This window comes from Linepithema humile, chromosome 3 (assembly GCF_040581485.1).
Source record: "Linepithema humile isolate Giens D197 chromosome 3, Lhum_UNIL_v1.0, whole genome shotgun sequence".
NCBI classification, from domain to species: domain Eukaryota; kingdom Metazoa; phylum Arthropoda; class Insecta; order Hymenoptera; family Formicidae; genus Linepithema; species Linepithema humile.
The window spans coordinates 8,362,120-8,379,216 of NC_090130.1; the positions used below are offsets into that span (position 1 = coordinate 8,362,120).

A 17,097-nucleotide genomic window follows, 5' to 3' on the forward strand; every position below is an offset into this window, starting at 1 on the left:
CCGCTTAATAAAAACACGGGAATCGTCAATATTCCTTCGAGCCTAATTCACCGCCGTGTGCTTTTTAACATCTTGGAATTGGAAGAATATGTCGTTAAAAATAAACGTCTATCTTATCTCGGTGCTCTAAAATTACAAAAAAAAACCTAACATCACCTGCGGATAAAAATCTCGCCGCTAAACAGAAAATACTACTTTCGGATTTGAAAGAAACATTTCAGGCTGGGATTTCATTTAACGTTGTCAGATGCACCGATCGACTCCCAATGCGCATGCGATTTTCCGTAGGACAAATTTTGCCGTAACATGTGTAGCGCCGTTCACGATTACGAAATCGGATCGGTTCGACTTCGGTTCAAGAAAAATCTAATGACAAACGTTAACTGAAATCCCAGTCTTGGTGTAAAAATGTCTTCTCTATTTTTAGATTGTTCCTCTTCCAAATTGTTTCGTATTGCTGTTCGTCTATGATTTACAAAAAAATGCTAATAACTCCAAATAACATTCAACGTGATCTGACTTACAATTAGTGGCTACGAAAAATATCGTGTCGCGTGTTTGTATGTTCGTTCCGTAAATATTTTGAAGCCGGCGTTCGAGCCGACATAACCGAAAATCCGCGTAATTTCGCTAGAGCCGGCGATTAATTTCCTCGACGACGCGCACAGCTACCGAATTAATAATGCCGACTCGAATTCGAAGTGAAGCTCGCGGACGCGGTGACTCATCAGTGCCTTCGCACCACGACGAACATATTAATTCTGCAACATGTTTTGTCCTGAAGAAAGGAAACTTCCAACGTTTTAAAGCCAGCTCCGAAAAGCTACTCAATTCGATGGCAAGATTGCCGAGTTAAGATTGACGCTAATTAACTTTCGCATTTGAATGATTTTTAATCCTTCTCCAAATTTGCTCTTATTTGCATTTTCATTAAAAGAAAACTTGAGTGAAGTTCGAATAGCGCTCATATTTCGGAGCACGAATATTCCTCGCCAGAATGCAAGAAAATATTTGTAGAATTCTACAAGCCAGTTTCATAAACATCGATTAACTTTAATTGCAGTTTAACTCCGAACTTTCACTTTTCCCAATTCTAGTTCCGAGAAGAGAAGGAACAGTTTTAAAAGAGGTTAGAGTTAACCGACGTTGAAGAAACCGGCCCTAAGGATTTTTTCATGGAAGGGTAGACAAGCACCTGGCACTTGTACTCGCATTGCAACGGCATTGTACCTGCATTGTACCTGCCTGCATTGTGCCGACTTTCAACAAGATCATCTCAAATATAATCGCTCATTATCGTTAAACGTTGAAAAACGTAAAAGCACGAGAGAAAAGTGCAGAATTGTGTCCAATAAAATACCGGAATATCGATTTCAAAAACCGAAAATGTCCAAAATGGAGTATCAAGTCGTCAGACAAATTCGCATTTTCCTCACATTTCCTACGCTTTCCTTCTCGAAGAAAGTGGCAAGACGATTTCGCGATAAATATTCGTTCACTCTCGGTCTTGCGATTAATCTCACACATTTTTATTCTTCTACATTATCACATTTAAAGTCGCTGTATCAAGCCTTTAAACGTTGAGCCTCTCGATCGAGCCGAACAGACAATTTTGAACTTCTCGGAACGCGAAACCCGAAGACCAACCGAACCGTCGTACGGAGAAGGAAAATTGGGTTAGCGACGGGCTCGATGTCGCGCGTAAAGGCTCGTGCAAGAAATAATGTCGCTCGAAACAGATTCGGTGTGAATGAATTGCAGAGAAGTGCTTCGATCGCGCACCGAGGCGCGAGACAGGCGCAAACGTATGGAGGAGTTGTGTACTCACGTAAATCAGCCCGGAGTAATACCGGTCCTTGAGGTTATGCAAAACGGATGCCTCGTTCAGACAGGTAAGCTCCGCCATGTCCTCGACCTTGTCGAACTTGGGCGGATTCATCTTTTGTATATCGTCCTTCGCGACGAGTACACGCTTGCCGGTCTCAGCGATCTCCACCTCGACCTCGTCGCCGCGCTCGCCCTTGATGCCGGCGGCGACGAAGCCCTGCGTCTCGTGCGGCACCCACACCAGCTTCTTCTGCGTCCATTCCGCCTGGGTGGCCGGGTCGTTGAAGCTGTTCCTGTCCACCGACAAGAAGCGGAGCTCCGGATCGGACCGGTCTACCCTCGAGTCCACGTCCGCCATCTTTGTTTAGCGAGCGTGCACACGACGCGGCAAAGCTGCTGCTGCTGCTGCTGCTGCGTTCGCCTTGCGTTCCTCGAGTCCCCCTTTCTCTCGGCTCGCCCGCCGCTGCCTCGGTCGCCCTTTCGTGCACGACGTGCGCCTCGGTGCTCGCCCTGTGAAAACTGCCCGCGTACTGCGCGTATCGTGTACTCGCGTACGCGACACGATCGGGACCGAGTCCGATCGAGCCCAATTGGACGGCGGCTGTCGTTACTAGCTGTCGCCACGATGCGCGATCAACGACGAGTGTGCAGCGGCGGCACCACCACTACTACTACCACCACCACTACCACCAACTATTGCCACCACTGCGCCAACGAACGGACTCGCCCTCCTCGCGAGCGAGCACCCGGTCCGGTCTGCTGCTCGTCGCGCCTCCTCGCCTTCGAAAACGATGTCGCGCCGGCGACGAGAAACCGCACATGTAAGAGGATCGTGATCGAAGTAGCGAGTGCTTCGTTTTTCCGTTTTCTCCTTTCTTCGAACGCGCACGCGAAAACGATCGTTTTTTTTTAAATCTCTTCCTTTTCACCGTACGTCTCGACCGCACCGATCGCAACTGTTGCCGACTGTCATCGAGCGTGACCGCCTGCAGCTCCGCGCACGTTCGACTCGCGCAGACTTGCGATCCCTACCCTTCCCCAACCGACATCTGGGCGTCTATTCGGGCCGTTTTTCCCTGCTCGTTTTCAAATGTCTCGATCTCACTAGATGCTAGAGATGTCCGAAGTTCAAGTCGAATCAAGTACGATTCGAGTCTAAATAATCGACAACTCGATTTCTTCCAATTACTCGAAATTCTTTTGTCGAAAACAATCGATTTAATCGAATCGAGTTTGATTCGATTTGAGATAATTTACAATTACGCACGTTTGTATAGTTTGAGATTAAGTTTAAAATGTGTGAAAGATTAAACAAAAAACTAGAAATTAAAAAGATATTAAAACAATAATAAATAAAAATAAATTATTAATTATTAAATTAACCTATAAATACATATTTTTGGTGCAAATATTAAATGTTTTTCGTACTACAACTCGACATCAAATCAAAAAGATCCTTTTTCCTTTAATGTCTCCAATACGATGTTTCTTTTTTATTTGTATGCTTCATCGATAAATTAAACAGATTTTTTATTAGCTATAAACACGTTGGATACGTCCAACGTCCGTGAAACATCCGCGATTAATTATTTTATGCGCATCATTAAACATCATCCACTCTTTAAAAAAACATAAGAAGTCGATAGTCGAATATATCGAAATCTCAAAAGTATCAAAGTGTATTGTTGCAGTTTTATCGCGACGCTGATTGGTTATCTCAATGTCATGTACAAAAAATATATTTTGACAGTTTATATTTAAATGGTTAACAAGGCAATATTGATTAGCAATTTATAAATGTTTCTATGACAATTGTTTACATTACCTCAAGCTGTCAAGTTGTATCACTCTTAAAAAATTTCGTCTAAATTACCAAATATATGGTAATGAGAACTAAATCATTTCGTCCTAATTACCAAATATTTAGTAATGGGAACAAAATCACTTCGTCACAATTATCAAATATTTGGTAATTATTACCAAATCACTTCGTCCCAATTACCAAATAATTGGTAATTATTACCAAATCACATCGTCCCAATTACCAAATATTTGGTAATTACTACCAAATCACATCGTCCCAATGATTTAGATTTGGTAATGAGGGCGTAGTGATTTAGTAATTTTTACCAAATATTTGGTAATGAGGGCGGAGTGATTTAGTAATTATTACCAAATATTTGGTAATGAGGGCAAAGTGATTATGTAATTATTACCAAATATTTGGTAATGAGGGCGAAGTGATTTAGTTATTATTACCAAATATTTGGTAATGAGGGGGAAGTGATTTAGTAATTATTACCAAATATTTGGTAATGAGGGGGAAGTGATTTAGTAATTATTACCAAATATTTGGTAATGAGGGGGAAGTGATTTAGTAATTATTACGAAATATTTGGTAATAAGGGGGAAGTGATTTAGTAATTATTACGAAATATTTGGTAATGAGGGGGAAGTGATTTAGTAATTATTACCAAATATTTGGTAATGAGGGAGAAGTGATTTAGTAATTATTACCAAATATTTGGTAATGAGGGAAAAGTGATTTAGTAATTATTACCAAATATTTGGTAATGAGGGCGAAGTGATTTAGTAATTATTACCAAATATTTGGTAATGAGGGCGAAGTGATTTAGTAATTATTACCAAATATTTGGTAATGAGGGCGAAGTGATTTAGTAATTATTACCAAATATTTGGTAATGAGGGCGAAGTGATTTAGTAATTATTACCATCACGTTTCCATTACCAAATATTTGGTAATGGGAACCAAATCACTTCGTCCCAATTACCAAAACGCTTCTCCAGTGCAGTATTCAGCAAAATGGCGGCCATTGGATACTGCACTGTGTGAGACGAAATGGGAACGCAGCCATAGTTTGATAGCTTGATAGCGAAGGTTATTTTGACGGTTATTTAAAATAAAAAAAATTTATCTAAATATTTAGATTTCCTAATTATTAAATTACTATAATAAGTGCGCGCGCGCAGCGCGCGCCTGTATTGTTCTAGTTAAATTAAATTTTTGAATGTATGTTTCTTTACGATTATTCATATTATTGATATTATTTAACAAAAATGACAAACGCGTGGCGCAGTTTTTCACCCAATCTTTAACAATCTTCGTGTTATACGTTAAAATTTTTTCAGTCTCTTTCTTTTACTTCACATAACTACGAAACCTCGAAATTTTTCTTGTAATGTTGATTCTCGCGGCTGCAATATGATTTTAATCGCAAAACCCCAACTCAGAGTTCTAGATAAAAATAAATTACATGTATCGCGAAGGCCAGGATGTACCGCATGGCTACTGCTCAGCCGTAAGAGATGATTTTACATATTTCATATTATTTTTTCAAATTTGATTCATGAAATTTATGTCAATATTTTTTAATTATGTATTGATAAACATAATAATGAAACGCGTAGCACGTTTGATTTTTTATAAATTGCAGTACGTAAAAATTTAACGTACGTATAATTGAATTATAATTTCGTATAAAATCTTTTGTGCTCTAAATTTTCAATCAAAATTTTCTGAAATTTTTTTCATCTAAATTAAAATGTGTATATATATATTTGTGCATATAATTTTGCTATTATATTTATTACTGCTGAAATGTATTACCTTTTTCAGTGTCGGCGGTAATTTTTGTCGGAATATTAAGCCATCTGACAAACAATGCCTATCTCTTGATTATCTTACTTCTGAGTGAGATTATGTTCTGGCTAGACAATTTTGGAGAATGGGAAGACTTGATATTGTATAAGCCGGAGAACAAAGCTGTCGTGGAAAAATTTGTTTGGAGCGATAAATTATGTTCAAAAAATTCTGGTGAATCTTCTTTGATGAAACTCACTGACATCCGACATGTTGGAGTCTCCACCGAGATGGGTCTCTTCATCCTACACAGAAACGGAAATACAATTACTCTCAGTATGAAGGGCTTAACGAGGAAGGAAATACAAGATTTGAGAAAAGAAATCAACCATTTTTTAAATATGAGTCGGCTCAAGTACCTTGATCACTCTTTGATCGATCCTTCAGACCGATTATTACTCGCTTCCGATTCTGAGGAGAAATTCTTGCAAAATTTGCCAAGAACGTGTCTACCCATGTCGAATGAATTAACTGTCTCTGATAATGTTTTGGGCAATAGCAAAACATGTTACAGGACACAACAGAATTTGAGCTATCCAAATTTAATGCATGGGGCACAATTTAATAGCTATCAATCAGCAAACTTGAGAAAAGGTCCTTTTACCGAAAATTCCACACGTTTTGATAATATTAAATGTAGTAGGAATATTTGTGCCGTGCCTACAACTTGCATTTTTTAAAATTTGACAAGAATTGTGATTAATGGAACATTGAACGTTGTGATGTCTTTGATGTTGCACCTGTAATTATCTGTTGAAAATAAAATTGTATGGATTTGTTTTCTGCTGCAATAAATAATTTATTACTAAATAACAATAATTTCTGACTTATCAAAGAGAATATTAAAACTTGATATTTTATCACATCGTCAACAATCTAAGTAATATATATTGTACTATTACAATAACTGTATAATAATTAACTTAGCTTTGCATGCCTAGACTTTTATCACAATTAAACAGATTTTTATACAAAGTTTATTGGACGAGTTCTTCACAAGCATCTTCGATGTTCGGATATTGATACTGAAATCCTAACTCTGTAGCGCGCTTCGGCATAACTTTCTGCCCCTCCAGCATAATCTAAAACAATAAAAATATTGAATTAAAAATAAAAATATCGAGATTATTAAGTAAGCGTTACTAACTTTTGCTCGTTCTTCACTGAATAATATTTTCAGGACAAAACTCGGAAGAGGTATAGCAGCAGGTCTTTTCATTGCCTTTGCGAACGCTTGCGTAAATTCCGCATTTGTTACAAGCTGTTAATATTCATAATTAATAAGTAATATACTTTGATTGAAGAACAATGTAAAACCATGTTACCTGAGGCGCAACTCCATTTAATATCCCGTGCACATTGTTATTTTTAAGCGCCAACATAAACATATTAATTAAGTCAGTGATATGTATCCAGGGCATGTGTTGATTTCCAGCTCCTATTGGCCCACCGAGACCGAAGAAGAATGGTAAATAAATTTGCTTGATCATACCGCCATTTCTTCCCAATACAACTCCAGATCGTATTATCACTTGTCTAATATTACAGTCCTCTGGTAATTGTGCTGCCGCCTCCCAATCGTGACAAAGTTCTGACAAGATAAATAATGTGCTTAAAATTATGATCAATTTACGAATATCGCATTAAAAATAAAAATCAGAGCTTTACTTGATAGAAAGTCATACGACTCGCATTTACTTTCTTCTGTATATACAGTATCATTAGGCTTGTAATACGCAACTCCTGATATGGTCGCAAAAATTGTAGCTTTGGTATTCTGTATAGCATCAGCTAATGCCTTTGTCGTTTTCACCCTGCTGTTTCTGACATTCTGCTTGAAGCCCGGTGACCATCTCTGAGTAGGATCGAGTACATTTTGACCTGCGACATTGATGACAGCTGATGTATTCTCCGGTAGTCCGTAGCGTTCTAAATCATTCTATAGATTTTATAACAGTCATATTTTTGTTAATTGTTGCCAACAGATTTTTTAACGTATAAATTTATCATCATGACTTACCCACGACATTCTATTTGGTCCTGGCATTCGAGAGATACATGTGCAAGAGATACCCTCGAGAGACAGCGATTTTATCAATTGTGATCCTACGAAGCCAGTACCACCGCCTAAAAGTATTATATAACCTTATTAGTGATACAACTCGATCTCGTATTTTGTTGCAGTATTGTATTACGAATTCATAATAAATCAATTTACAGCTTACCAACAACTACGTGTTTTAAGGCCATATTCGAAAATAATTGAGATCTGACACACTTTTATGTCAGATTATTTTATAAACGAATTTGTCAAGTCCGACCGGTCGTGACGCGAATAGCAGTTAACCATCACAATGACAGCTTGCAAAGTCGTTATACAATCACAATTTTTCGTCGTAAATATCATATTAAGAACATAAATATCAAAATTCTTTTACATAATAGAACTGCTTCATTGAAAAGAATAACAAGATTCTAAAGATTCTTATCGTATATGCAACATTTTCTTTGGTCGCGATCGTCCATGACATTCACGAACATCAATCACGTTCGAGTATTTGTTGCTCATAAAAATTAATAGCGAATTAATTGTCTAAATATTGTTAGTCTGCAAATTCGTCTTCAAACGTATCTCGTTAATGCTACTGTCGATAGAAATTATGTATAATGTAGAATGAAAGATTATATATATTTTAAAACTCGCGCCACCATGATATTTGTGCATATAAAGGTATATCCAGACAAATTTGCATGTGAATAAGAAAATAGATCGGTCCATCTTTTTATGAACCAATTCATTTCCTTACGCATACGCTTGTGCACTATGCACGTTCGTCTGGATACACCTTAATTCACAATTACTGCTTGTTCACTCAACGGCTGTGCAACCGTTGTTATTTTCTAAATACAATTAGTGGTAGAATAGGTTAGGTAGGCTCGTAGCCGCGTGAATGTACCGGCGGAAAAAGTTGAAAATCTGACACGAGTGATGTCTCTCGAGGCGATTCATTAAACCGTCGGGCTTTGGTAAGTGTCGTTGCGAAAACGCATTGTAATCGTGAAAGCAGCTTTTATACCTTTGCATGGGAAATTGTGGGTGGGGGAAAATCTAACCTCTATATGTGCCGCTTCGATTTTCAAAATGGCGTGCCCGTTGTAAGTAGCAGCGAAAACTTCTGCTCTGTTATCGCGTGTTGAATTCATCGCTCGTTCGTCCTTCGTCGTTGCATCGGGCGCGTGTTCGTTGCCGCCCGCGTAACGAAATTACGTTAAAGAAGTTATGCCACTGCTCGCGCGTACGGGATAGCAAGTTTCTTCCCCCTTTTTTTTTTTTTTTTTTTATTTCTTTATGGAAGAACCGATGGAAATCTCAATGGAAATTTTCCTGGCTGCATTCTCCGTGTTATTTAGTCTACTGATAGTATGTCTCCTTGTTGTGATAGGTAAGCATGTTGCTACTGCGCTAACTTTACATTTAGCATTGCGTCAACTACGATACCGTTGCAATTGCATCATTAGAAGAAAACGCAGTTTTCTGTACAAAAGGGAAAAAGTTTCTTATTTTACGCGTATGTGACGTGTGATACGTTGTTAATGTGTGTGCCAATATTTTACATTCGAACGTGCATAAATGCACAACTAGATTCTAATATCTTCTAAATTTAGAACCAATTCATAGTTTCTATGTATATTGATAAGCATGACTCATGATAAGCATATCTGCATCGTGCGTATCTTCGTATTATGTATACATTGACATTGATCTTTTGAATAGCAATAAGGAATCTGCAATAATATATTTGATATTAAATAATACTATACAAGTCTACAAGATTTAATAAAATTATCAAGCATTAATTAATTAAATTTTTTAACCCAATAAAAAACGTAAATCCTTTTTAATTTGACTTATAGAATTTATAATTGTCACATCCTCGCCTGCATTATTGTCTTTGATTTTACTTTTTTACATTTATATTACATAATGATTTTTCTTTTGTCAGGTTGGTACTTAGTCTGGACATTTTTCTTGTCACGATTCCGATTTGTGAGGGAGTTGACTGGAAATGGAATGAGTGAATCCTCATCAGTTACTGATTTAAAGAACGGCCGTTCTCGCATAAAGAAACTTCGACGTGACTGAATATAGCACAATATTCGACCACTCTTATCATTGGACAACGACATTTGTAAGAATACAGCGACTACGATAAAACGAAATTGCTCTTGGACATCTTGTGACGGGATTCATTTGACCAAAATGTCTGTAAATATACGTTGCGCAACCACAGAAGACTTGCTAAACATACAACACTGCAATTTACAATGTCTACCTGAAAACTATCAGATGAAATATTATTTATACCACGCTCTCTCTTGGCCACAACTGAGCTACGTGGCGGAGGATGAGAAAGGAAGAATAGTGGGATACGTGCTCGCCAAGATGGAGGAAGATTGCGAAGACAATCCCCACGGTCACATCACCAGTCTGGCTGTGAAACGCTCTCACAGAAGACTCGGCATCGCGCAGAAATTGATGAACCAGGCTTCCAGAGCGATGGTAGAATGTTTCGGAGCGAAGTACGTTTCGTTGCACGTGCGCAGGAGTAATCGCGCGGCTCTCAACTTGTACACAAGTAGCTTGCAGTTTGAAGTGTCGGAGGTGGAACCAAAGTATTATGCTGATGGCGAAGATGCTTACGCTATGAAACGTGATCTCACCAGCTTCCATCACGAGAAGGCTCTTCGGGACAGAGCGCACAAGGAGGGCAACGTTCACACGCACCTCGGCAGATGTTGCGGCGATCATTCGTAGCCCGTTCCTCGTCTGCTGCTGTCGAATTGGTACTGATTCTTGGATCACTCGCTTTGTACTATATCATGTGAACTTGAGAAATTCGTTGCATATTTTTGCTGAGGAAAAAAATTCAATAAAAATTATTACTAGAACTAGTTGTGGATACTTAATCACTTTCTGTAAAATAAAAGCTTCTGCTAATCAAAGCCCGACTTGGATACACTGGTAATATTTTATATGCGACTGTATGAAAGCTACATATTTGTCAAGAGAGACATATTTGCACAATTGAGTAAGATTTGACCTTGGGATTGTTGTATCTTTCAACTTAGATTATATAAGTATTCGTATTGTGTTTCGTTTACACTGTAATGTAATTAAAACTTAGATATGTAATATAAAAAAAAATAAAGGATTCTCGAGAAAAGCTACCTACTTGATCTCGATTTATTTCATTGAGAGAGAGAAGCTTTATTGAATGATCGAAATCATGATGTACAAGTAACGCGCCAATGTGCAAAGTTAATTGTTGAGAGCCATCAAGCTTATTAAAAAGTATGAAATATATAGAAAAAAAATATTTTACAGCAATGAAAATGGATTCAATTTATACAAGTTTTGCTTACATTTAAAGTCGAATCTACGAATATATTCATCTCGATATTTTCTTCTCCAAATACTTTGTTCTTTCTGTATACTTTGTCTTAGAAATTATTTTTGACATTGCACGATATTCAAACAAATTTACTCCACTATTGCGTCTCGGGTATATTATTCCGCTCATGTATACATACTCCATTTTTGTAATAGGAATAATTATGTATATATATATATATATATATATGTATAAATATGTCTATGTACAAATAAGATGTTCTTAAGGTAACATAATCAATTGTTTAGTTCGCAACGCATCTCAGCTCTGCACGAACGGCACGAAGGAATCTCTAATAATAAAACGCAGGAATTGTCCTCGCACGGCTATATCGAAAGCATGATTTAAGCGTCATTTATGATAAAACGAGTGTTTTCGATGTGTAGTAAATCTTCTAAAGATATCACGCGCGCCACATCGAGAGTTTTTCCTCGCCTTAGAATAATCCGCTCTCGATATGCAGCTTGTTTTACAATTTATAATAATACGAAATGTTATTATGTGTATACACATATAAGTCTACGAATGGTCGCGAGAATGGTATACGATGGTATACGCGAAAGGATCTTCCAGGTACAATGTACAAAACAGGGAAATCAGGGAAACGGCGAACTAACGTTCCGCATGAATATTCGTCGATCTGCGTTACAAAACGGAGAAACGAGTCCAAGTTAATGTTTATGACATGATATACCTGAATACATAGTAATAATAGTTCAACGCGGATGATAAGCACCTATCGATTCGACTATCATATAAATTTCTAAATATACAGCTCTAAATATTCTATAATATATGCAACTGCCTGCCATATGTATTATATTACAAAAACGCTTCGTCGATAAATTATAATACAGGCCTCGTAAACGAGGTTCGTGTACGAACGCTTTTCTATACGCGATATGCTTAGATATATAATCTCTAAAAAATAAAAGTGTGTAAATAACTATCGTAAAAATAAATGTTAGAAATTGCCCTAAAGAGTACATGATGTCTCATTTCTATTACAATAATAATAAATTCATTAAGCAGTTCAGCAATCAATTCTTTAAGTGAAACGAAAGTCGAAAGAGATAAAATTTCATAGAGTAGAAGGCATTCTACTAAATGCTCGTTAAGGCTGCAACAAAAAACGGCCGGTTACATCTTAATACACGGCTGGCGACATATATAATCGCGTTCACAGTCATACAATTATATGTTTTCATCGAGACGCAGCAAAAACTCCAATGGATAGAAAGTCGGAAAGTTTCGCATGTGTTGAGCGAGTCCTATAATCGGCAAGTTATTTTTAAGTACACTTTCGCATGTAGAGAATGCCATCGGAACGAGTGCGCCGCGAAATAGCGATTGGATCGTGCTCTTGGCCTCGACAAGTATACGCTCGAAAATAATCTAGCTTAGGATTTTAACGCGACGATATTGTCAGATCTACAGCTTAGAGTCTATTTTAATGTAAAAAAGACCGTTTCGATGGTTGTAAGTAATTAAAAAGTGCAATTCCACGATTCGTTTAAACGAACAATCGGGGATATGAAAAAGATTTGATCGAAAATGCATTTACGTTTCTCGGATATCTGTTTGTCCGCGCAAGTCTGCCGCAGGCGACTCGGGTGTCCTTAATTTTAATAACATCATCGTTCGTTCGTTCTATGAGAAAGGCGTTGTCGGTCTCGTTGTGCGAGAAAATTCGCGAGTACATGTACTTATCGTGGTGGTTTCCGGCGAAAAACAGTTTAGAAATTCGATCCGCCGCTGGATTGCGGCTCACGTTGTGCGTTCGTGACTAATTCGCTGTTGTGGAAGAGCCTGGTAAAAAGGCCTGGGCGCCCGAAAAAGTCGTAACCCGGCGGTAAAAGCTTCGTATAAAATCCGTTTAAAGTAGTCTTTCAAAAAAACCACTCGTAACAAGTAATTTGCCGTAAGGGTATCCCAAAAAGCGTACTCCCCCCTTTCCCCCCCCCCCTCCGCGGGGGAACTTACTATCGAATTTTTCTTGGTGTTCTCGATTGAACTGTAGAAACGGAAACGCGACTGTTCCTCAATCGGTATTCATATTGATCTTTCGCCTTTCGGGCGAAAGCAACGAGTTCTCTACGGAAAAACGGTTTAAATGCACCACCGACGTCGCCGATCGTCGATTTCGGAAATATCGAGTCGACTGTAAACCGCAGTTTAACTTATTCTTGTCTGTATTTCGCTTCTTGGAAGGGGAATCGGTTAAATTGAGATTCACAGCTGACCGATCGAAACCGGTTTGAAGAGAAAAATATGAATACACGTTGTCTAGTTGCGTGTGTATTGTGCGCACGCGTGTATATTCTACTGTATACGTACATCTACGAAACTACTAACACGTTTAGCTGCATACGTCGCGTTGGCGCGCCGCCGAAATGGCGCTCCGCGACACGGCGGACAAACGCTGTCTGCCGAGTCGCCAATTCGCCCAAATCACTTCGGGAGTGCCTCACGCGTGCCAGCAAGCTACCACTTAGCTTCATTATATTTTATTCCACACGTTCTACCTGAATGCCTAGTTGAAACGACATGGCTACATGATTCCTATGTAAGATTACAAATGTTTATAATTCTTGAGTACGTTTACAAAGACACTTGCCTCAAGATTGTGGTTTTCTTCTCGTTTCTTACGATCTATTTACCGGAGCTTTGGCAGTAGTAGGTTTCTATTTTAGGCCACGGATTCTCTGTTTAGTGATAGCGCGAAGGGATGAAGTAGCAGCTGCATGGGAGATGCTAACGTGCGCGGGTATCCAGATTTGTTCTCTGCTTTGTAAAACGGATCATATTTGATTATCTCGCCGTTTGTAATTGAGAGTACAGGATTCCTAAGTGAAATACTTCTTTTGCACTGATGCTCGTTTCCTTTTTAAAAAAAATATGAGACTTGAAATTGTATTCTCGTCAGTGAGTGGTTCAAGCCATCAAAGCAACAGCAGCAGCCATCGATGATTCGCATCTCGTAAATAACGCTTGAAGAATTCGCGAGACTTTCCTGAGATACTTTTGATCCGTCCTTTTACAAGAGCGCACATTCACGCTTCATGAAAAAGCGACGTTTGCTCGAAACGCTTCGACGAAAATGTAGATAATAATACGTCCGATTCTTCGAACGTTATCTTCGAATTGGCAACACGATCGGTGTTCAACCTGATCGCGTTGGGTAAACTCTAACATACGTTGCTTCAATCGTCCGCAGTCTCAAAGTATCTCTCTGAGGAAGCAGCTGTCGATCATAAGGACTGCGTTTCAATTCGAGGAACTTGTAGTTTCGCGACTGTGTCGTGAGGAAATCCTCTTCAGGGCTGCTGAGCGGCGTGTATCATGGCGACCTTGAGATCCTTGGCTAGATGCGAGACGTCGACCACGCTGTCGACCATATCCTGGACCGCGGTGACGCTCGGGAAGAACTGGGCGGCCTGCTTCGTCTTTTGCACGGTATGCCCGAGCGCCTCGTTCAAGGCGTTCGCGCATTGCAGCACGCGCGTTCGCACGTCGTTGCGCGTCACGTTCCGGTGCACCGTGTCGCCAATGTGCACGAGTCGATGCGCGCTCAGCACAACGAATTTGCCGTGAGCGAGGAAAACCTGAAAAGTTATAACGTCGATTAGAATACTTTTACGCGCCATTCCACGTAAAATTTTTGTATATGGAAAAAGATATTCTTATTTTTTAAATATCTTTATTTTTAACGCTTTAAACGAAGAAAACTGGCTTGAATGAAGTCATTTTATATAGTTCAACCAAGAAAAAAATATTCTTATTATTTAAGAATAATTTTCTTCAGTGGAGAAGAAAAAATGTTGGATAGAAAATAACATATTTTTCAAATAAAAAAAGATGTCTTATTGTCAAAATAATTATATTGTATTCTTCAAGTGATCATTATAAAATGGAAATAAGACTACAGTATTGTTAAAATTTAAGATTATTAAATTCTTATCGGAAGATTATAAATTGTTGCGTATATACGAAACAATGAACGCGTTAATTTGAGTATACAAGCTTTGATTTGACGCTACTTTTTTTTCCGTGTAGATTGTCTCAATAATGTACACAACCTCCTCGATTTTATTTTAACCAATTATTTTCTATAAACTTTTAGCAATTATCTTCCACGTGTTCTATTTTTCATTTATAATGTCACAATACTGCTCGGTTATCTTTAACCGCGATATTGCGTGCAGTAAACCTTCGGAGAAAATGAGACCATCGTGGAAAAACTAATGGAAACGTGCAATCGACGTGTGCCTTGTCACATTGTAGCACACTACTGCCATTATCAGCAATTTTATCATTCTTATCGAGACCGTTGACCTACATGCATATGCGCTTAGGTGATTTATGATTACGAAGAAGTAATGTCGAAACGAAGCGTGCCTTTATCGCAATTTTTCAAATAAATTTCTAAAATACCTGCCAGAAGTTTAAATTTAAATTTTTGTCTGAGAAGGCAACGACGATGACACCGCGTCGAGATACGGACGACGTTGCTGGCCATTTCGGCCGTTCGACGTCGCGCCATGTACGTCTCAATGTCCGGATATTTACGCGAGGATACGCTGTGGGTGGCGCGACTAGCATTACAAGGAATCTCAACCGCACTCGCCTTGGGTGGCTGATTGTGCTCGACTGTCTGCAGGAAGGCGTCGATGGCGTGTGTCAGGTGCGCGCCGTGCGTGATCACCTGAGCGGCGTAGAAGGCCAGCAATTGCTTGTCACTGGGATCCATGGGCGTCGGTGTCGTGGGTGGCATCTGAATCGTCGCATTGTCCGCCTCTGACACCAACAGATCGTAATTGCTGCGCAGCTCCTGCGGCAACGCGGCCCGCAGCTCCTCGCGCTGCTTCGCCACGACTTCCCGCGAATCGAGATTCACGTAGTCGTAATCTTCGCCGGCGCCGCTGTTGTTGCTGCTGCCCGTGGAAATGATCGACGCCCGTTTGAAAAGCAACGTGGAATTTCCCTGTACACGTGGAATTCCTTTGTTAGCGATATTGTTTCCCACGGCATCGCGCGTGTAATGTAATATTCTAAGAGATTAGTAGGAAGAATTTTCAAGCTTTCAGAAATCAAGAATTGGATTTGCAATCGCCAAGTTTCTACAAACTTTAATCTTTATAGAGAATATCAGAAACGAAAGAATTAACTTCTTAGATTTAAGAATTTTTCGCATTCAGAATATAATTGCATAAAAAGATCTGATAAAATAAACATAAAAGAAGTATATTTAATAAAAATTCAAACCAACATTCAGACGTCGCTGATGGAAATATTTTTCTGAAAATTTAACGAAATTTTGCTGAAATGTATTTGAAAATTTCTCTCAATTGCCCGCATTAATTAATTTCATAAATATTTCAGCAGTTTTTCACTAAAAAGTACCAGTTTTCAGTTTAATTCAATAAATTTCATAATAATAATTATTTCAAAACTTTTTTATTACTTTTCAGCAGTATATTTTAACTTTTCTTATATTTCATAGTATTACATTAAATTTTCCTACGAAAAATTATGATTCATTTCGAAATACATTCAGTAATTTTTCAAAAACTTTTACTTTCGATTTCATAGTGCTTTCAGCAAAATATTTCCATCGGGATTAACCCATCGCTCTAAGAACTGAAATTATTCGTGTCGGAATGATTATATACGAAGGATGCTTGCCTGAATGAAACTCGCGACCTGACGAACGTCTTCCGTGAGTGCCCGGGCGCACGCGATCAGCTGATCGAGGGGATCCGGCTGCACAGACGGTAGCAGCGAAGGCGGGGATCCGTTGGTAGGTGTCGGCGTATCGCCACCGCCGCGACAGAGCTTACTCGCGTCCCATTCCATCGTGTCCAATTCAGTGGCGGCTTCCTGCACGAGCTTGTCGGAATCACGAAGCGCCTTCACGAGCGGCCGTAATTTCGTCGCCAGACCCTTATCCGGCGCCTTGCCCGCGTTGCCCAGCGTACCTGTGCGCCAAAACTCTCCATTTTACCACCTTTTTCACAGCAATGTTCTGCGAGGAATTCTAACGCGATAAAATTGCAATATTTTCTGCGATAATTACATATATAATTGAATAATATTTAATAAATCTTAGGTTGTAATGTACACGGAGAAAAAAGTAGCGTCAAATCAAAGCTTATA

The 17,097-nt window shown here is 39.0% G+C and overlaps 5 protein-coding genes across 10 annotated transcripts in view; 2 read left to right on the plus strand and 3 right to left on the minus strand.

Annotated features, from left to right (window-relative positions):
* zip (myosin heavy chain 10) overlaps nucleotides 1–2,821 on the minus strand; it is a 30,158-nt gene extending 27,337 nt beyond the window's left edge. For 3 of the 5 annotated variants that reach the window (XM_012374209.2, XM_012374208.2, XM_067351582.1), the window contains exon 1: nucleotides 1,829–2,819. In XM_012374209.2, coding sequence (XP_012229632.1) covers nucleotides 1,829–2,185 — 357 coding nt within the window. In that variant the 5' untranslated portion in view covers nucleotides 2,186–2,819. Of the gene's footprint in view, nucleotides 1–1,828 lie in introns of all 5 variants that reach the window. The other 2 variants (XR_010889206.1, XM_067351583.1) reach the window with 1 other exon arrangement.
* A 913-nt stretch (nucleotides 2,822–3,734) lies between these two features.
* On the plus strand, nucleotides 3,735–6,168 carry LOC105676262 (uncharacterized). The gene is made up of 2 exons (XM_067351606.1): nucleotides 3,735–5,147; nucleotides 5,465–6,168. Exons 1-2 carry the CDS (start codon nucleotides 5,051–5,053, stop codon nucleotides 6,166–6,168), a joined length of 801 nt encoding a protein of 266 aa, XP_067207707.1. The 5' UTR covers nucleotides 3,735–5,050.
* A 94-nt stretch (nucleotides 6,169–6,262) lies between these two features.
* Nucleotides 6,263–8,072, minus strand: LOC105676261 (epimerase family protein SDR39U1). Its single transcript, XM_012373999.2, has 6 exons — nucleotides 7,714–8,072; nucleotides 7,509–7,615; nucleotides 7,157–7,427; nucleotides 6,814–7,079; nucleotides 6,636–6,749; nucleotides 6,263–6,570 (listed from the first exon to the last, which is right to left on the minus strand). The coding sequence occupies exons 1-6, from the start codon at nucleotides 7,736–7,738 to the stop codon at nucleotides 6,466–6,468; spliced, it is 888 nt and encodes a 295-aa protein (XP_012229422.1). The 5' UTR covers nucleotides 7,739–8,072; the 3' UTR covers nucleotides 6,263–6,465.
* Nucleotides 8,073–9,749: 1,677 nt separating this feature from the next.
* vnc (GNAT family N-acetyltransferase vnc) lies at nucleotides 9,750–10,717 on the plus strand. Its single transcript, XM_012374451.2, has one exon. The coding sequence runs from the start codon at nucleotides 9,750–9,752 to the stop codon at nucleotides 10,302–10,304; it is 555 nt and encodes a 184-aa protein (XP_012229874.1). The 3' UTR covers nucleotides 10,305–10,717.
* p130CAS (Serine_rich_CAS and FAT-like_CAS_C domain-containing protein p130CAS) overlaps nucleotides 10,428–17,097 on the minus strand; it is a 62,054-nt gene continuing 55,384 nt past the window's right edge. For both annotated transcript variants that reach the window (XM_067351600.1, XM_012374450.2), the window contains 3 exons: nucleotides 16,627–16,919; nucleotides 15,569–15,925; nucleotides 10,428–14,546 (listed from right to left, as the gene is read on the minus strand). In XM_067351600.1, the coding sequence (XP_067207701.1) occupies nucleotides 14,259–14,546; nucleotides 15,569–15,925; nucleotides 16,627–16,919 (938 nt within the window). In that variant the 3' untranslated portion in view covers nucleotides 10,428–14,258. The remainder of the gene's footprint in view (nucleotides 14,547–15,568; nucleotides 15,926–16,626; nucleotides 16,920–17,097) is intronic.